The 19,371-nt window shown below is 40.9% G+C and overlaps 1 protein-coding gene across 2 annotated transcripts in view; it reads left to right on the top strand.

Moving 5' to 3' along the window:
• ldb2a (LIM domain binding 2a) overlaps positions 1-19,371 on the top strand; it is a 72,224-nt gene that overhangs the window by 24,785 nt on the left and 28,068 nt on the right. For both annotated transcript variants that reach the window (XM_076149091.1, XM_076149090.1), the window contains exon 3: positions 18,018-18,190. In XM_076149091.1, coding sequence (XP_076005206.1) covers positions 18,018-18,190 — 173 coding nt within the window. The remainder of the gene's footprint in view (positions 1-18,017; positions 18,191-19,371) is intronic.

Here is a 19,371-nt window from a genome sequence, read left to right as displayed (position 1 = left end):
GCTGCTGCTGATTGACAGTCGTGTTGAGCCTGGGAACCACAGAGAGACAGAGAGATGGAGAGAGAGAGAGAGAGAAAGAGGGATAGAGAGGGAGGGGGGGTGGATAGAGAGAGAGAGAGACTAAAATTTGTAGCCGTAACATTTTTTCTGTGTATGCCGTTGCTGGGTAGTTCTATACTGCCATCTATTGTGTAACAAGTTGATGGGATTTTACTATCATTTTTGTGTATATGTTTTCTATTGTGCTAATCCAACGTATGCATGTGGAAATGAGAGATTGAGTGAGAGAAAGAAAGAAAAAGGCAAGAAGACTAGAGGATTGTTTTTCATTGAAGAAAAATAAACTATTTGATCTACTGTAGGGAAGATTCAGCTGTATGCAGCATACAATATATCAAGAAGGCAAAATAACACATAAGTGCACAGTAAGTGAAAACACACAATTTAGGTGCTCTCCTTAAGGCCACCTCCCTCTAGAAAAGCTTGAACCGCTCTGATTGGCCAGCTTGATAATGCCAATGAGACTGTGAAACACAGATGCCGGCCAAGCGTTTAACCTCAAGCTTGGTGGATGTGTTACATGATGTAATGTAAACATGTAAGAGAAGTAAAGGACAAAAAAATCAAGCTTTCAGAGCAATTCAAGACCCATGACTGTGACAATGCATTTATATAGGAAAGAACATCCAGTGTTATAACTTAAAAATGTTCACAAACACATTACAACATGCAGTTTATCACAGTATTACATTGTAAACAAGAGGAAAAACAACAACAAAAACTAGCATGTCCCCTTTCATGGCCACATTCACCATTCAGAGACCAATATTTGTTCATGAATCAGCTTTTGACATGATTGTAATTCCCTTGGATCCGAGCAGCTTTGTGAATCTGATGCACAGCTTTTGTTGGGACTCATGTATTCATGTTTTTTATCTGTTGTCACACAAAAAAAGGCTTTGCTGTTAACAAGTACAGTGTGTGTGTTTGTCCCTGACACCTCTATTAATATTGCAATTTTTTGAGGATTGAGTATTTGGCCTCTGGAACCGAGATTTACCTCATCATGCCATGAAAGCCAAAGTTAAGTTTGAATAAAGAGGGATTTATTTTTTCTTTTCTGTTATTTTAAGCATTCCCTAAACGTGAGACACTGACTTGGAGCGGTGGGTTGTTCAGTCAGTGCCACAAAAGAAGACTTTTGCCATTTCTTGCTATTTTTCACCTGGCGATAAGCCCGTTATCGTTCCGTCTCTGCAACTGGCCCGCTCTGCTGTCTGTGTGGTTCGGGCGGCCAATCAGATTGGATGCCACCGAGTGTGGAAGAGATGAGAGAAGTGAACACATTGGTGGCAAGAAGGGAAAGGCACAGAGAATATCCCAGGGTTAAAAATGATGAATCAATCTCGCACTGTGCGTTTGTGTTTCCTAAACGCGACAGATCGAGCCAAGACACCAATTATTACCACAAAACACACTTGATGGCCAGAACAAGAACCAGTGGCAACTTAGTCTGCATGTAGCTGATCTCTGTCGGGTCCCATCAAGACAGATGGATGGAGACTCACAGAATTTTGCTTTTTGCACGTTGCTGGTTAACTATTTCATGATTTCAAATGCATTCAGAGTCAATCCTTTGTCTTATTTGCTGATGAGTATATTGAGTATATTTGGTGATTTCTTGCATTGTGTAGCAAAAATCTATCGGTTGCAAACTCATTAACATCAAACCCGGACAAAATTTGATTTAATATGAGTTACGATCAAAATGAGACACAGAGAGAGAGGGGGAGAGAAAGAGAGAGAGACACACACACACACACATAGAGAGATAGATGGAGAGAGAGAAGGACCCAAGAGTAAATTTGTAGCCTTTTAATTATATTCTCTTAATCAACCTTTTGCTGTCATGCCAGTCAAATTCATGCGAATTATGATCTCTGTTCGTCCCTTGACAGTTTTTATAATGCAGTACGTGTGAGTCTGTGGGTGTAAGCGCAGCACACATTCTCGCAATAGGTTACATGGAAATGGCATTATTTATTTATTTTTTCAAATTGTTATTTATTTATTTGCACCATTTGACCGGAGAAGAAAAGGATGGGCCTTTTAAAGATATATTGCGGCTCTCTTGAGGCTGCTGGGAATCGTAGCCTTTTGCTTCTAATATCCAGTATCTAAAATAATTGACGCCTACTCTTGCAAAGACTGCTGGGATGAAAGTAAAGCACATTATGAGTTGCCTGAAACAACAACACACAGGTCTTTCTTCTTGAAATATGATTTTTTTGTTTTGTTTTGTATGAGTACTTTACTTTCTCCAAGACAGTTTTATTTATTGAGTTTTTTCAACGAAGTACAAGGCGGACAAATAAAACATGAAATGATTGTCGTGCCACAGGTTTTATTTGTGTTAAAATAGATAAATCGAATGCATGTTTGTTCTGGATACAGATGAGTTCAAGCTTTAAAATCGGTCCTAGGTATAGCAGTGATACTGACAGAAAACAGCCACATCCTCAGTATGATTTCATTCATATACAAATTTTGATTATACTTAATTGTAAGTTAAAATGTCATGTTTTTACCAAGATGAGATTGAAATTGGTGGCACATGTATCGTCTGTGTGTGTTGTATCCCATTGTATACAACTTCACATTTTTGCAGTAATGTATAGGTTTGCTCACAGTGATTGCACAGGTTAAACACGCTCATGCTGTTTCCTTGGCCTTCGTTATACCGCATTAATATTCACTGCAATATTTTAGTCTGGAGCCAATATTCAAGAAAACTGAAGAATAATCTCAGATGGGAAAAAACCTGACATGTATCTGTCGATAACCTACGTGGTTACAAAGCCTAACAGCTTTCACGGCCATATTCCTACAAAACTGACGTAGACCTGCAACATCTTGGTGTCACGCCTCATTGCTATTAACCAGCCACATCCTTGGAGCCTTTGCCAAAGAGGGAAAGAAGCTATCAATTTCATTTTTCATTTTTATAGACACTGTACATGTTGTGTTATTAGTTTGTCAATTCTTTTGTGTGTATTGTGTCAAATGATTACAGCATGTTTAAATGATCAGACAAAGAAGAAGAAGAAGAAGAAGAGGGTCATATTGGAAATCAACAGTGACAATGGCTGAGACAACCCAGATAACATTATGTTAAAATCTTATAACTGATACAATTTGTAACGTTGATCTTATGTAACCATGAGTTATCCTTTCATGTAGTGGGTTTTTCTATTTTTGACCTAGTTTGGTCCGACCTTATAGGCAGTAAAAACTCTGATTTTGCCATTTTGACAAGCAAGATGGCACCAGTTGTGGCACCAGTTGTGGCACCATTTGTGGCACCAATTGTGGCACCAGTTGTGGCACCAGTTGTGGCACCAGTCAGTGAAGGAGATTCATGATACAACCACAAAGTCGCTGTACTGGCTGGTTTGGGAGTGGTCAGTGGGTTTTTTTATAGCTTGCTTGGTTCTGGGTGGGAACCATTGTACGGAGCTAACAGGAAGGTGGGACAGCTATCGATGGACACCAGCTGTCTGTGAGGATGGGCAGGTCCCTTGGCTTCCTGTTTCTTAACACTCGGCGTGCCCCGAAGCAAAACAAAACCAGCTTCCCCTTCCAGTGGGAGAAACAATAGATGTCGCAAAACAGCCTCGTCTGCCACTCTGCTCTCTCTCACTAGCCCTCCACCCGCCTCCCTCCTCTTCTCCCCTGTCCTCTCCATCCTCCTTTTTCTTTTCTCCTTACCAGTCTGTTTTCTCCCTTTATCATCTCTCTCTGCATCCATGTCTTCCTCCCATTGTACATTTTCTTCCTCTCTTTCCTGCTTATGCTAGCCGCTTTCATCCTTCTCCTCTTGTCCTTCCTCCTACTCTTCTACTCCTATTTTATGTATTTTATGTATTTTATTTATTTTATTTTATTTTATTTTATTTTATTTTATTTTATTTTATTTTATTTTATTTTATTTTATTTTATTTTATTTTATTTTATTTTATTTTATTTTATTTTATTTTATTCATTAATAAGCCTATATCCTGATATTTTTTTGTCCTGATCACAAACATCAAATCACTGTTCCCTGTTTTAATTTACACTTAAAATTTAAATTTACACTTTTCTCCAGTGCAATGTGCAACTGTATTTTCTAATGGATAAAAACATTTAAAATCCTGGAAAAGCCTTCAAATGAGGTCTCTTTCCGTGCACATCTTCAATTTGTTTTGCTGAAATGGAATTTGTGAATGTTTACTACTACAAGTAATGATGACAAACATGGCTGAAAAGTGAGGCGCAACAAGAGCTTTTATCACAATAAAATTCTGGGACAGGTGAAGGAGAGAGAGGGGGAGAGAGAGAGAGAGAGAGAGAGAGAGACAGAGAGAGAGAGCGAGAGATAAGAGAGAGAGAGAGAGAGACTGAGAGAGGGAGAGATAGAGAGAGATTTTATCAATAATAAATACAATGTTCATCAGAACACTGGAGAGTAGAAGAACAATTCCACCTGGAAAACATGCACACACATACACACACACAAACACATACACCCACTGAATACATGCTGATACACAGACACACATATGTAGAGATGGCACATGGGGTTAGACTGTACACACACGCACGCACATACACACACACACACACACACACACAAAAGGCACATGCAGAATCCATATTTATGTATAATACAGTGTGATGGAGAGCCATCAGTCTCTATAGTCTACGAAAGGTCCTCCTCTGCTTTACTTAAGGTATTAAATGTTTATGTGGCTCTTTTTTGTCTCTCCATAGACCCTTTTTTTCCTTTTCCATGAAAAAAGGTCCATGGCCACACACACGCACACATTCACACAATGGCTGTTACAGTTTCACAACTCAGATGAGGAATTCATAAAGTTGGAATGATATGAAAAACGACTTTTCGTCTCGTTAGCTGATTCTTTATGCACATCTTTTACACAATAAAGGCACACAAAGTAGATTTTTAGTTATTTTACAGAGGGAATCTCTTTTGTGGAACATAACCTACTGAAATAGGCACTTCAGACTTCATTGTAACCCAACATACCATCACATTTTTCGATTGACTGCTTCTCCTACCATCAAAGAAAACCTGTTATCAATATACCACCGGTCAGCACATTCACATCCACACACATATTCAACACTGAGTACTTTGTTACCTTTCATCAATAAGTAAGGTACACAGTAAGTACAGGTCACCTTAATGTGCTTTCATATGCCCCCCCAGGTTAGATGCAGGGTGCCTTAGTGGTAACGGTGTCTCTGTTAGATCAGAGCTTGATTATCAGAGGCCAAGCAGAACAGGACGATGCTCATTACCATTGATTCTGTCTCACTAGGAATCGCAAGGAGTGTGTGTGTGTGTATGTGTCTGTGACTGAAGGTACAGTTACTAAAATCAGTTAAGGTTGCACACTGATTAAGACCCCTGGGTGCTGCAGAGCAAAATGCACTTGCCCCTCGCCGTAGATGTTCAATAGCTGGCAGAGGGCTTGGTCCTATTCAATACAGTTGCTGTGTTTGGCAGATGGAAGAAACAAGGTTAGAGATTGTGTGCCTCCACTAGAGTGACCCCTACTGTTAGGTGTGAGAGCATCCTTCCATCCGTTCTCTGTACCGGCCTGTCAATACAATTCAAATAGAATTTTCCAGGTTTGGAGAAAAAGTGAGGGAAGAAGGGGAAAAAAAGGCATTGATCACCATTTTGTCACCTGGGATACAAATTAGCAAGTCTTTGAAGGTACAGGTTTTCTGGGTAATTGATTCTCCAAAAGGAACAATTCTAACATCCCCTTGTTTCTGAGTGTTGGTCAGTGACCGTATTTGGATTCATATCAGTCTTGTCTGTTAGTCCGAAATTGACATCTGTTGAAATTTTGGAGGTAAATGATGCGTATCGCTTTTACGTTCCGGCATTTTCCACTATTTCGCCCTTAGGGCCAATGGGGGGGGCCACAATTACCAGTCAAAACAGGGTCACATACGGTTGTAGTTGCGTGCTAGAGGTGGTTGGGGGGCGTGCTTTGTCTCTTCTTCTGTTCTTCCTCTGTGCACTGCGTCCTCCCAGCGGAGCTGCGCCCTGGGGGTCGATGGTAGTAGGGGGTGGGGGGTGGCCCCTGTTGAATTATGGATGGAGGTGAAGAGGGGATGAGGGCTAGCCTCCAGGGGATATACTGCCCGCACCCCCATCCCCAACACTTCCTACCCCCCCAACCTTCTCTCCTCTGCCCAAACAGACACCATCCAGGCGTGGCGTGAGGGTGGATGAGGGTGACTGACTTGGAAATCTCTCTCTCTCTCTTTCTCTCTCTCTCTCTCTCTCCCCCATTTCTCGTTTTACACTTTGTACTTTCCCTCTTCCTGTCGTCCTCCCTCGTTTGCTTGCCCTCTGTTTCTCTTTTTTGGAGGTTCTCTCTCTCTCTCTCTGTCCCCTCTCCCAGTTCTCAGATGGGAAAGTCAAAATGATAGCAGTCCATTTCCTTTCAGCTGAAACTGGTTTGCAGATGATGAGGAAACTAGAAAAAGACATGTCTGCATTTCCCTCCAGTGGTTTTCACTTCCGCTGAAAATTCTCCTCACTCACATCTAAGTCTATTGTTTGCTTGTTTGTTTGTCTGTCTAAATTCTTTCATTGTCCTCCCCTGAACTCTGTAGATGTAGTGTAAATTGAGACGTATTCATCAGATAATTGTGTTTTTAAACACATGCTCGAATTATAGATGTTTTGTCTTTGTGTTTTTACCCTTTTTCAATCTGCGTTGTGGTTTTTTTGGTTACAATGGCATTGAGCTGTAAAGAATGTGTAATTTTCCTGCAATGTTGTCTGCGCAAAGAGGACTGCTAACTGTTGATTTTCTCCAATTCTGTGTTCCCCTGTTACTGTTTAAGAACACACAGAAAGGGTTGGTCCATTTTTTGTTCAGAAGGACAGAAAATTGCGTTACTTTCTGTATGTTTTTATTAAGTAACATCACTACAAAAGAAGTATGTGTCCATTCAGCATGTAAATAACCACCGAGAAGCCTCTGGTCTGAACAACACAAAGCTCTTATTTGTGAGTTGTATGCATTTCGAGCAGTGTATCACCTCTGTGGTTTGATAAATAATCAAATAAATCACAATTCATGCTGTATCACAATTTGGAAGACCATTTGTTTATATTTTGGAATGGTTATTGACATGTGACAATTTTGGAGACGAATGCCTGGAAATTAATCTAAAGGTCCAAAAAACAATGTTTACATCCACACTGTACTACGATTATTGTTCGGTATTGTGGTGAAGATAAGATATATACATGGACAGATGAAGTAGAATTCTGTGGTTTACTAATATGATTTTGAGTGTTATATTGAATATAGAAACATACTGACTGTGAGCTGTAGCCTTGGTTTCATGCTACTGTTAGTATTCAGCTCTAGTCACTGTTGAGTCTGAGTGCAGCTTAAGTTTACGGACAACAACATTTCTTTCTTTCTTTCTTTCTTTTCTTTCTTTGTGTAATTTTGAACAGTATGAACATCCGTTTTAATGAGGCTTTATTGAAATCTCTTACTGACTGTTTTGCATTGTAGGGCAGCAGGGAAGGTGTTTACCTCACAAAATAGCACAAAGCTGCCCCCAAAATGACAGGAAGTACAGAGTGAGTGAGTTAGAGAGAGAGAGAGCAGAGGGAGAGGAAGGGAGAGAGAGAGAGAGAGAGAGAGAAAGAGAGAGAGAGAGAGAGAGAGGGAGAGAGAGAGAGAGAGAGAGAGAGAGAGAGAGAGAGATTGAATTAAAGTTTTATGACTGATGAATATTTCATGTTCTGGGCAGTGATTCCCACATTCTGGGAGTGTGTGTGTGTGTGTGTGTGTGTGTGTGTGTGTGTGTGTGTGTGTGTGTGTGTGTGTGCGCGTGTGCGTGTGTGTGTGTGCGTGTGTGCGTGTGTGTATTCGCACACTCCCTATGTGTGTTAGTGAGCCTCTGGATATATGATGGGTGTTTTTAACCCTTTTGCTTCAAGGACACTAAATGTATAAAGCAGGATGTAAACTTACATTTGCATGCACACACAGTCACATTCATTTGTGCATCCTGGGTTTGGCACAGTATGTTGATTTAAATATTTTTAATTTTATTCTTAGAAAATTGTTTTTCTATATCAAAAGTCTGTAAAAAACCGGAGGGAAAATGATTGAAAAGGGAGTTTTAGTTTTTTAGTTTGTGAACTCTGTTGCACTCATTTAATATTTCCCTTCTTTTTTTCTGTTCACTTTGTATTATCACAAGTATATTCTCACCGCTGGTTGACCTTGTTTACTGTTATCTGCGGTTTCTTCTCAGAGCTGGAAGCACGACATGGGGACAATGTTCCTTTCAAAATGTTTCATTTGTGGTTTTCTTTGAAAAGCACTAAAAACTGATAACAACAATTCAAATATTCGCTAAGAGAGTTGTGTACTTTGTACTATTTTTCTTGCATCTCCATTCACCTCCCTTGTGACGCAGCTCATGACAGCCCTGTCATAGCCACTTTCTAAATACACTTGACTTGACCTGGGTTGAGTTAATCAGTTTGCCAACGATTTCCTACCTGGACCCTCCCCTGTTGACCCAGTAATGATAACTCATGATTAGTATTTAGATAGAGATACTGTATGACTGGAGGATGACAGACATTTGTTTGCCAAGGTGTGTAAGCTCTCCTCAGTCCTCGATTACGCCCACAGATCAATATGTCAGCTAGGTATTCATCCACACATCTGCACTTCTCCCTGATCATCAACAGTAGCTTACACTGAGTAATAATCGATTTTAATAGTATTTTTAGCTCAGTGTATTGATTATAGCACATACTCCAGGACTAAGCAAACATTGGTGTGTACACATGCTGAAAAAATATATATATTCCCTATCTGAGTGTGTTGATCTACTCTGTTCTTCAGGTCTCATATTCGGTTTGCTTTAGCCCGTGTGCCAGGCTGGTGCATAGATGTCCTCCGGTAACTGAAAATCTGAGTCAATCATCAGGGTAACCGTGACATTGATGGGGAACTATCTGTCCTGGGTCTGACACTGAAGCCCTGCTCAAACATTCTAATCAGCTGGCATCGGGATAAGAGCTCAATGTTGTAATATGTATAGAGTTAGTTCAATATTTGGTTTAAACACTATCGCTACTGTTCGAAGCTCCTCATAATCAGAAACATTGAAGATGTCATGTAATGCGTAAAATCTGACAGGACAGGCCAACCATTGAGCTGGTCTATGAAGTTTCTAAAATAGGGTAGTGGATAAATGTTGAAAGACAAAACATATATGTATGATTTCAAACTTCTGCACCAATTAGCTGCCTTAGTGCCTTCTGGTGCCACTTGACGACTAAGGGATTTGAACCCTTAGCCCTGGAAGTGTTGCTACTTAGCTCTTTCCGCAGAGCCACGGAGGGAACTGAGCCTCTTAGCATGTAAGTTTAAGTACCCTGCTTACCCATTGAGTTCTGCAGGGCCACTGAATTGAGCCAATGATTGTCTGATGAACACTTGCAGGTTGCACACACTATGGATCATACAGAGTTTCTCCTTACTCTCCCCCCATTTCCCATTTCCAGCCTTTCTCTTTCTCTCCTGCACTGCAGAGAGCTGAGTTTGCTGCATAATCGCCCACTGAGTATCTGCCGACTTTCTCCTCTTTCCTTTTCAGCCCCTTTTAATTCCCCTTCATTCTGTGGAGCCGCACGCTGCCAGTGTGCAGTTTAATCATCACCTGACTGGATAGGTTGGACGAACGGTGCTGACAATTTTGAGTGGTCCGGGTTTAAACTAATTTCATTGCACACCGAGATAATGTCGTTCGCAGAAAACTGTGACATCTCTTGGTGCAATGATAGCACCAAATGATTTCCAAAATAAGGGACTTTTCAAAGGACGGCACTCACACTAGCTTTTATCTGTTGACAAAAGGACACACTTTGACACTCTCAACCATTGATTTGGGTGTGTTTAACTGTCCAGGTGTGCCAAGGCCTCATGCCTTTGTTTCTTTATGACTAAAATCTCACAACTAGTCCAGGTAGCAGAGCTGCCCCGTGTGCTATGCAAGGAAATGGATACGATTATCGGGAGTCTCACTCACTTCCCTGTGGAAGCAGGTAACAGGCAAAGAAACCCAAATCAGGGACCAGACAATATGACAACAAGTACCTGAAGTTCAGATTCGCCCTCACGCTAGTTTGTGGGGAGAAGTTGTCGAACGAGGCTATGGTTCTCAATAAGCTGCTAAAACACCACATGCAGACCAAATATCCATCCCTCAGCACATATCCAACATCCACATATCCAACAGGTGCATATGATGAGAGAGTGCATGATTTGGTCTGGAAAAGCTACCGAATTGCTGATCTAGTGGCTAAATCGAAAAAGCCATGTATGTTTGCAAAGCTATTGCGTCCAGTGGCCCTAAAGGAGATAACAAACGTTCCTCTCTCAGACAACACCTGCCTTGATGATATGATATCCAGATTCCAGATATTGAGATTGCTGTGACTGAAAAAATAGTTTTGGGTGAGAGCCTTCACGAGTCAAACGTACGTGGACTTGCACAGCTAATGGCAAATGTGAGATTTGTGGACGAGGTGTCGTCAGACATTAAACAAGTTGCAAACAATTTCCTGAATAAAATTATAGGAGACCAGGTGTTGGGGTGACATCAGAGTTTGTGGAACAAGGAGTCTTAACCTGGTAAAACTGTGTGGGTGCCTGTACAGACAAAGCAGCATCAATGACATGACAGACCAGCTTTTTGTTATCATGAGGCTCTTGTTGCTAAGAAATTACTAAATGAGTTGTCGGGCTTTGTGTGGCGCAGCAGGAATCGTTAACTTCATTAAAACCAGGGCATTGAAGTGGCGCCTGTTCTCCACCCTGTGTGAGCAGATGGGAGCAGACCACCACAGTATGCAGGACTGTTTTCCGATGAGGAGTGGAGAGCAGAACTGGCCTATATGGCAGATGTGTTCCACCGCCTGAATGACCTGAGCCTGCTTATGCAGAGTAAAGGTTAGGTTAAGAAGGTAGGAAAGAAATGAAAATATGCTCACAAGTACAGATAAACTATCCAAGCTTTATCTTTGGCAACTAAAGCAGACAAGGGCATCACTGAGATGTTTTCCCTCACTCACACTGGACACAAAGCCACTCCTCATCTGTGTGAGCTCATATCTCTTCACCTTGATGAAATTTGCCTTTTATTTTCCTTTAGCATTCTTTGAAAACTTTGACTGTGTCTGTGATCCTTTCAGCTCAGCTGTCATGGATGGATAGGAGTTATCATGGTCTGGTTGAATGTGGTTAAAGAACATCCAGCCATCACAGACCAGACACTTCATATCCTGCTCCCTTTTTCCACAACATACCTGTGTGAACAGGGTTTTTCAAGTATGACCCACATAAAAAGGGAAAGTTGTTTTGCTGAGAGAGACGCAACAAAACAAGCACAAGTTTCACCTTGAAAGCAAGCGATCAATATGTGTTTGTGTGACTTTATTTGTTTTACCTAATTTATATCATTTTTTAGGTGTCATTGGAACGGAGACTACACAATATTCTGCAGACATTGAAAGGTTTACTTTAGATAATGACCTTCAGGTAATGACTTTGTTTTCCCAAACATATGTCAAGAGTTTTTGAGAGGAGCTGTATGTCTTCTATGTTTTATTTCCAACAAAGTTATGCTCTCTCCTCTAGTTATTAGTATTTCAGTCGACCATAGCTCCCGCCTCTTATTCTCAATTTATGCAAATAGAATTGATGGTTGGCGTTTTGTTTAGCATGGAACTTTGTCTCTGCTTTGAAGGAAGAACTATTATTTTATATCTTCTCCAATCTTACTAGTTGTGTTTTTCATTTTGTACTTTAGGCATTGATCCAAAGCCTTCCTTGGGCACTAGATTCAGTGGACACTCACTGGCATAAAGGCTCCATAATCACAAATTGGATCTTTAATCATTCAATCTTATTGTAGTATAAGGCTTAATGCATGTACAAACTAATGCATACATACATTTTATAACGTGCAATTTATACTCTAAAAGGGAAAATAATATAAAGAGAATACTTGTATCAACATGAAGACAAATTCAGTCATTGTTGCTTCACTCTTCATTTACAAACTATAACAAAATATAATGATTACTGGTCTGTAAGGGTTCACATGAGATGGGGAGGTGATGTAGCTCATTTATGATTGCTGGTAGTCTTCTGTATACTAACATGTGTTTATTTTAGTTCATGCATGTGGGTGTGCATGTATAAGGATATATGATGCTTACATAGCTGCCTCTCTACTCCCAGGGTGCATCATTACTCTGTATATAGTATATGTGTGTGTGTGTACATGTGGCAGTGGACAACACATTGAGCAAAGCCACAGCTTCAGCCAAACTGCTCTCATAGCAGCAGTGCTGCCATGGAGGTCAGCTTACACACACACACATAACCATGTGTAAACACATATACATGCATAACTCTATTCATATAGACTTGTGTACACACACACACACAAACACACATGGACATTGGTGAATGTACAGTATAGGCATAGCAATATTGTATATATAGGAATATGTACACAAACAAGCACACGTAAATGCCACAATGCAAGTACAGTATTACATAGAATACACAATAGTGTGTTTGTGACACACACACATTTAGTGTACACATGTGTGTGTACACATGCACGTGTTTATGAAAACATATGCAACAACATGTACTATATAGAGTATGCTGTAAAGCCACCAGAGACATTAGACCATTGCTCAGACGCACCACACGGGACAGCTGCTCCCATATTTGCATTTACACACACACAGATGCACACATAGATACACACATGCACATACAAATACATTTGTGACTTTGTCCTTTCACTCTCACACTGGTTCTTTTCTTCAGTAATCATCGTGTTGTAATCTGATAAACTTTCTAACATACAAACATTCCAAACATTTGGTTAAAATCTGTTGTTTGATTTGACACATCTGCATCTCATCCCGTGTGCGTGTGTTGGTGTACACAGGTGTGTGTGTGAAGGCAGAGGATTAATATTAGTCTGCACATATGATTGAATGTGTGTGTTCGTGCCTGTATGTATTCTGTGTGTGTGTGTGCCACTCTGACAGCGTGTGTTTGCCAGCCAGGGCCTCCTCCTTTTTTCTGATGCCCCGCTCTCGCTTTTGGAGCAGAAAGAAAAAAAAACGCTCTTGCCGTCTCGCTGGCTGACGTTGCTGGCAGGAGTCCTGGGGACCGACGGGGGGAAACAATCTCGACAAAGTGGCATGAATTAATGTGACTAATTAACACCACGTTAATTATTTGTAAATTACATGTTTGGGTACACATTACTTGAGAGGCATATGCGGCTTGTCATGTTCGCCCAAACAAGTGCCAGCTAATCCGCATCTCTGGAGTGCCCCGCATCTGAAGACGGGCCAGTTAGCACGGTGAGGAAGAAGAAGCAGTCGATAGAGAGAAGGAGAGCAATGGTATTAGGTAAAGAGGAAGAGGAAACAAATATGATCTTTTTTTTCTGCAGTGCTTTGTTTGAAGTTTGTTAAGCTTTTCTTCCGTTCGTGATGTAAACAGATATTTCTTATTATTGTCCACATTAGGCTTATTGTCTTATTTTTGCCACTATAGAGATTAATTAGTCCACATTTCATCTCTTACTCCACGTGGAACGCTTCCCTTTCCATCCCTATTTGGTCCTCGGACATTTGACCATATTTGCGTTCAATTTTGTGAGAATGCAGTTGCGTTGGTGTGGAGATGTGCGGTGGCAACAGTTTCTATCGCTGAGGTTACAAATCGATTCCTGCTTGAAATTTGCACCTTTCAAATCTACACTGGCCTGGACCATTCAGTATATACTAATACGACTCAATCGACTAATACTAACTGATATTAATGAATCAGAGTTTTATTTTTAAAGGGCCCCTTAGCATGGCACTGAATATATAGACAGATCACGTGAGCCCTAAAGAAATGTTTATGACCTCAGCCAAGAAAACAGCAATTTGAAGAGAAACACAAGACTACGGTGCATGAAATGATCCAAGACGTGCCTGCATGGCTGCCGTTACACCGCCGACCTCTCACTCTGTCACCCTGGGCTATGCACTGTGGGTTTTATTAGTGTAGTTTTGGTTGAGAAGGCACAACCAAAACTCCTGGCTTGGTATGATGGTAGGTAGATCTGCGTACCACCTGAGCCTCCCTCGCTCCCTGCTCTCCCTCTGTGTCTCTCACTCTCTTTCTCTCTCCTGCTTCCTCGCTCTCGCTCCTTCTATTACCTCTCAGTGTGTCCTCTTTCTCTCATTGACAAGCCCTCATTTTTTTGTCTACCCTCTCTCCCTCTCTCTTTCTCTCTCTCTCTCATCCCTCACTTATTTTTCTGTCCCAATCCCTCCTCTGTCCCTCCCCCTCCCCTCCTCAGAGCTCCTCCGCATTAGCAGTCAGCTCCACTCCTAGACGTACTTTGTTTTTCAACCATGGTGTAGAGCGAGCGAGGGAGGGAGGAAGTGTGCAAGACAGAGAGAGAGAGAGAGAGGGAGAGAGAGAGGGAGAGAGAGAGAGAGAGAGAGAGAAAAAGAGAGAGAGAGCATCATTGACACAGTCATACACACCATGCAGAGCCTGCAGCACACACACACCCACCTCCCTCCTCTCTTCCTCCATCCTCTTCTCTCAGCCGCTGCTCACGATGCCCAACATTTTATGTGTTATTTAGTCATGCCTGACTTTATCGAATTTGAAAAACATGCCAGTCACGGGTACACCCCCTCCATCCCCCACAACCAATCACGCCATACCCATCCCCTTCACCATCTCTCTCTCCTTTGCTCTCTTCCTCACTCTCTCTCTCTCTTCTTGCTCTCTGTTTCACTCCCTCGCTTGTTTAAGACTCGCCCATGCAAAGGTCTGACCCCAGGAGCTTATCGAGTCAGTGTCTTTGGGGGACATTTCATTGCTAAATGAAGTTTTATTCCCAGGCTACAGCCCAGCACACAACCGTACCCCCAGCCTGACCACCCATCCTCGAGAGAACCACCAGAAAGAGCATAATTCAAGCCAGCCGAGTATTGACTCTAAAATTTATTATTCCTGCTTAAAATCAGAGTGTGTGTGCTGCTGGATTATGTGGCGCACCTTTTTTTTTTTTCAGCAACGCTCTAATGACTGAGATTTGATAGGCAGGAAACAGTCGAGACTTGTTCCAGCAGGTGAGAACGCAATGAAATACCAACATGTTCACTTTTATAATCCCAAAGTAAGGGATTATTGTTTTATTGTCGTTTAACAGTCTGGCTGAAGCCCAGCAGGAAGATCATGCATTATGACATGTCAGTATTAGGGTGTTGGCGTTTACACCATGTGGTAGATTGTCTTGATAAGAAGGGACGGTAAAAGATGGTACAGTCAGCTTCTTAGCAAACAGATCAGATCTAATTCCTCAGACAATTTGTAGCAAGCCACCACAACTTTTTGGGGGGAGTATCATACAGGAGGCAAAACAGAGTGACTGTGATCTGATCTTTATTAGATAATAACAACCGGGGGTCATTAGTCTGCAGAGGGGCCGCTGTCGGTGATTTGGTCGTCAAGGAAAATCCTAGAGAAATCTGATAAAAAAGCAGCGAAAAGCGAAATTAAAGTAGTAGATTTTCGAAGAATGTAAAGCAACAGAAGAATATTCCCAGTGATCACCAAATCCCTGCAGGAACCAAAAGAAGGAACTGTCAAGAAATGTTGCTAGGCACCAAGACCACGTCCATAGAAAAGAGACTGAATGACAGTCTCACCTCTTTTAACCCTTGAACCTTAGGTACCCTTGAACAAGGTACTTAAACCTATTTGCTCCAATGGATCTGCCCGGTCAGTAGTGGTTGACGACTGCGTTTGTAAAGGGCTGCTGTCACGTGTTATAATGTGTGTTAACTCCTAAGAATATGAAGCAGGGTTGTGTCGAAAATGAGAATCTGTAGTTCAGCAGAAACCCCAAGCACCTTAAGCAAAGCATTAAAAAAGGCTGTTTTTTTTAAGGAGGAACGTGTTGCAAAGGTGTAGCGTGGGAGATGCTGTGGTGCGTGCTGTAGATTGGCTCTGCACAGCTGATCAACAACAAACAGAAATCGCAATATTGAGTGCTGCAGTTTCCAAAACCAGGCTGCAATTTTTTGCCCAAGAGAAAGCAGTTTGAGGCAGCTGTTCTGTATTACTGCTCTGCACAATCCCTGATCTACATATTAAGTTGTGCCTTGGAGAAAATCTTGCTTTATATTCAGAGTAAAAATCCCAGGCATGAACATTTTCCATTTTCTACTCACATGCACAGAAAATACACTTTGCCCACATGCAGAAAAATATCCCTCATAAGAACTAAAACCCAAGCAGTGACTCATAAATGTGTGCTTTCCTCAAAACAAGTGGCAAATACTGAAACTGTCAGAATCAAGTCGTGGTACCTTTGAGTTAGACAAGTCATTGCTACTCTAGTCACTGTTTAAAACAAAATGGCTTGTTGAAGTGGAGATTTTATTGCTACCACAGCCGTGCATCTAGAACAATGAATTAGATGTTTTTGTCAATATCAAACGAGCACAATAATAGAAGGATTAGTAACCAAATACTAATATGGAAGTATCTCCCAACACTAGTCTTCTTCTCCGTATAGACCGCTGAGTGGCTTTTGCTGACTTTACAGAGGTGGATACGCTGCTAAGCTGTGAGGACTGTCAACTGTTTGCTGCAGTATCGCAATTATGTAGTAAATTGATAAGATGTCCACATTTCAACCGAACTGGTAAACAACAAAAATACCTTGGTTTGTTGTGTACAGAGTTTGAAACACTCAATCAAAGATGAATCACAGGACATTCAAGACCTTTCGATTTCAACTCTGCTTCTTTCAACTCTCCCTAGTTATTTCAAATAATGTTTTTTTTTGTAGATTGTTTTTTGTATTGGGTTTTTTTTCTCAGATCAAAATCAAGACTTTTCAAGAACCAATGCTTTGTTTAATTCAAGGCTTCATTCAGTCACAAATTGTTTTCATGTTATTATAGTTATTATTATTATTATTCAGGTATATTCCTATCAGGTATGGGATTGATTTATACATTCTTACTGTATTTAGTCAAATATATCAGTACAATGTGGTACAGTCTCATTTAATCAGCCATATGAACTAACATACAGTTTATGATTCAAATACAGACTATATTTACATATTAACAATCCATACCTGATTGCTGAAATGAAAGCACTCAGGTTGTCAAGCTATAGAATGCGTATCATAACTGCATCCATAATGTGACGGTAGACATAAGTCTATCTCACTGTGTCATCCTTTCGTCTCCTTGAAATAGTGAATACAGTGCAGATGGAAATCAGACAAAGCTTGGGGGCTTTAAAACACTGAAAATACTTTCTCCTCCATGACTCCTCCAGTATTCATCCCCCACACGCTTCATCGTTTCTTTAGGCTTCTCTAGAAAGTTTTCTGTGCAGAAGTTGGCCGTGTTAATAATTCAGTTTAATACGTGAATCATAGTGTTCTGAAATACTCCCATTTCAGTGTTTTTCCATGCAGCCTTACTCCTGAATATTTTTCATCTTCATGTGCTATTTCAGGTTTTTTTCCCCCTGATTTTAAGTTTAATACTTACAGTACAAAGTATGTGTATTGCAAATTTGTCACAATTGAGATCCACATCAAAGTAAATGGATCCAGTCAGACAAAGTTATAGGTCCTAAACTGGGTGAAAAGCTTTGATTTGGATTTGTCCCTTACTTCTTACGACATGATGACTTCACCATGAAACACACCACTTATTTGAAAAATATTCCCCTTCAATGATGTCTCCAGGTGACTTCACATCTCATCTCTTTCAGTATTTAACAGCACGGTCCTCTCTCTCGTCTCCCCTGCAGCTATCGGCCGGACGTTGATCCCCCGTTACTTCAGCACAGTGTTCGAGGGGGGCGTCACTGAACTCCACTACATCCTCAAACACTCCAAGGAGTCCTTCCACAACTCTTGTATCACCCTGGACTGTGATCAGTGCACCATGGTCACTCAGCATGGGAAACCAATGTTTACAAAGGTAACATCTGACCCCAGAGCTCTCCCACCATGAATAATTGATCACAGGCTATGATAATGGACCAGGCCACACATTTAACTGGTTTAAAATCAAATCTGTTTTCACCCTTTGATTCTTCGTTTCCTCCTTTCCTTTGATCCCACTGTGCTGGAGTCACACCTGGTGGTCTCACTGTCAAATATGAGAATGAAGAATCTTTTACAGTGACAATCAATCAGTATGTAATGTGTGGACCAAGTGTTTTATATTTCTGGTTCGTGTAAATGTTGAATGCCAATCTCCAATTTCTGTACAGGTTTCATCTGTCTCATTTTTGACGAAAGCTACAAATCTTTCTCCATAGACGCTTTAATGCTACATTGGTTAACACAGAGGTAATAAGACAGACAAGAAAAGAGGAATGTCAAAGAATATCATCTCTAAATATCTTACATAATCCCCACAAGCAGTTCTCTTTGACTACTTAGGTCAAATTTAACATTGAAGTACCTGATAGCTATAAAAGTAATCTTTGCGTATACGTATCGGCTAGATGCTAGACCTCATGTCTGCGCTGCCCAGTGTTGCTAGATTTAGGCGATCAAGAGAAGAACAAATAAACAATTGCTGGATATAATCTATGTAATCTCTCCAGTTATCAGCTTGTTGGCCTTGTCCTAGAATACACTCAAATCATTCCTTGTGTTAATGATGTCAAGAGATTATTAGATCCTCCTTTGTTACGACAATGAATAGCTATTTAATAATTATAATGAATAACTATTGATCAAAAGTGGGAGAGGTATAGATATGTCATTTTCAGTTCAACTAGAAGCGCTCCAGCAATGTAGCATGTATATCATCTGGTTTGACCAATCAGGGATACTGTGGGACTCTGGATACCAACAGATTTCACTGTAGATTGCTGTTGGCATTACATTTGTCTTCCTTCAAGTCATCATTATTGTTGCCTGGAAACAGGACCACTAACGTCTGAGACTGATGGTCTCACCTTTGATACAGATCCTCTTTCTACTGGTCATCGGGCAGTCAGTAATTCTAATTTATCCCACAACTAACGTGCAAGAGTTTGATTTGCACATGAAAATGCATAAACTGTGGTAAAAATGTAAAGTCTGCAGTGAAAGCAGCCTTTTGTTTTTTCAAATCTGGCCTGCTTACTAAAAACATATGCAACAATT

The sequence above is a fragment of the Genypterus blacodes genome, unplaced genomic scaffold (assembly GCF_046128005.1).
Source record: "Genypterus blacodes isolate CSIRO-AG114 ecotype Tasmania unplaced genomic scaffold, CSIRO-AGI_Gbla_v1 ptg000044l_1, whole genome shotgun sequence".
Classification (NCBI taxonomy): Eukaryota; Metazoa; Chordata; class Actinopteri; order Ophidiiformes; family Ophidiidae; genus Genypterus; species Genypterus blacodes.
The sequence above is the reverse complement of the archived record's forward strand: the minus strand, read 5'-3'. Positions and strand labels throughout refer to the sequence as shown.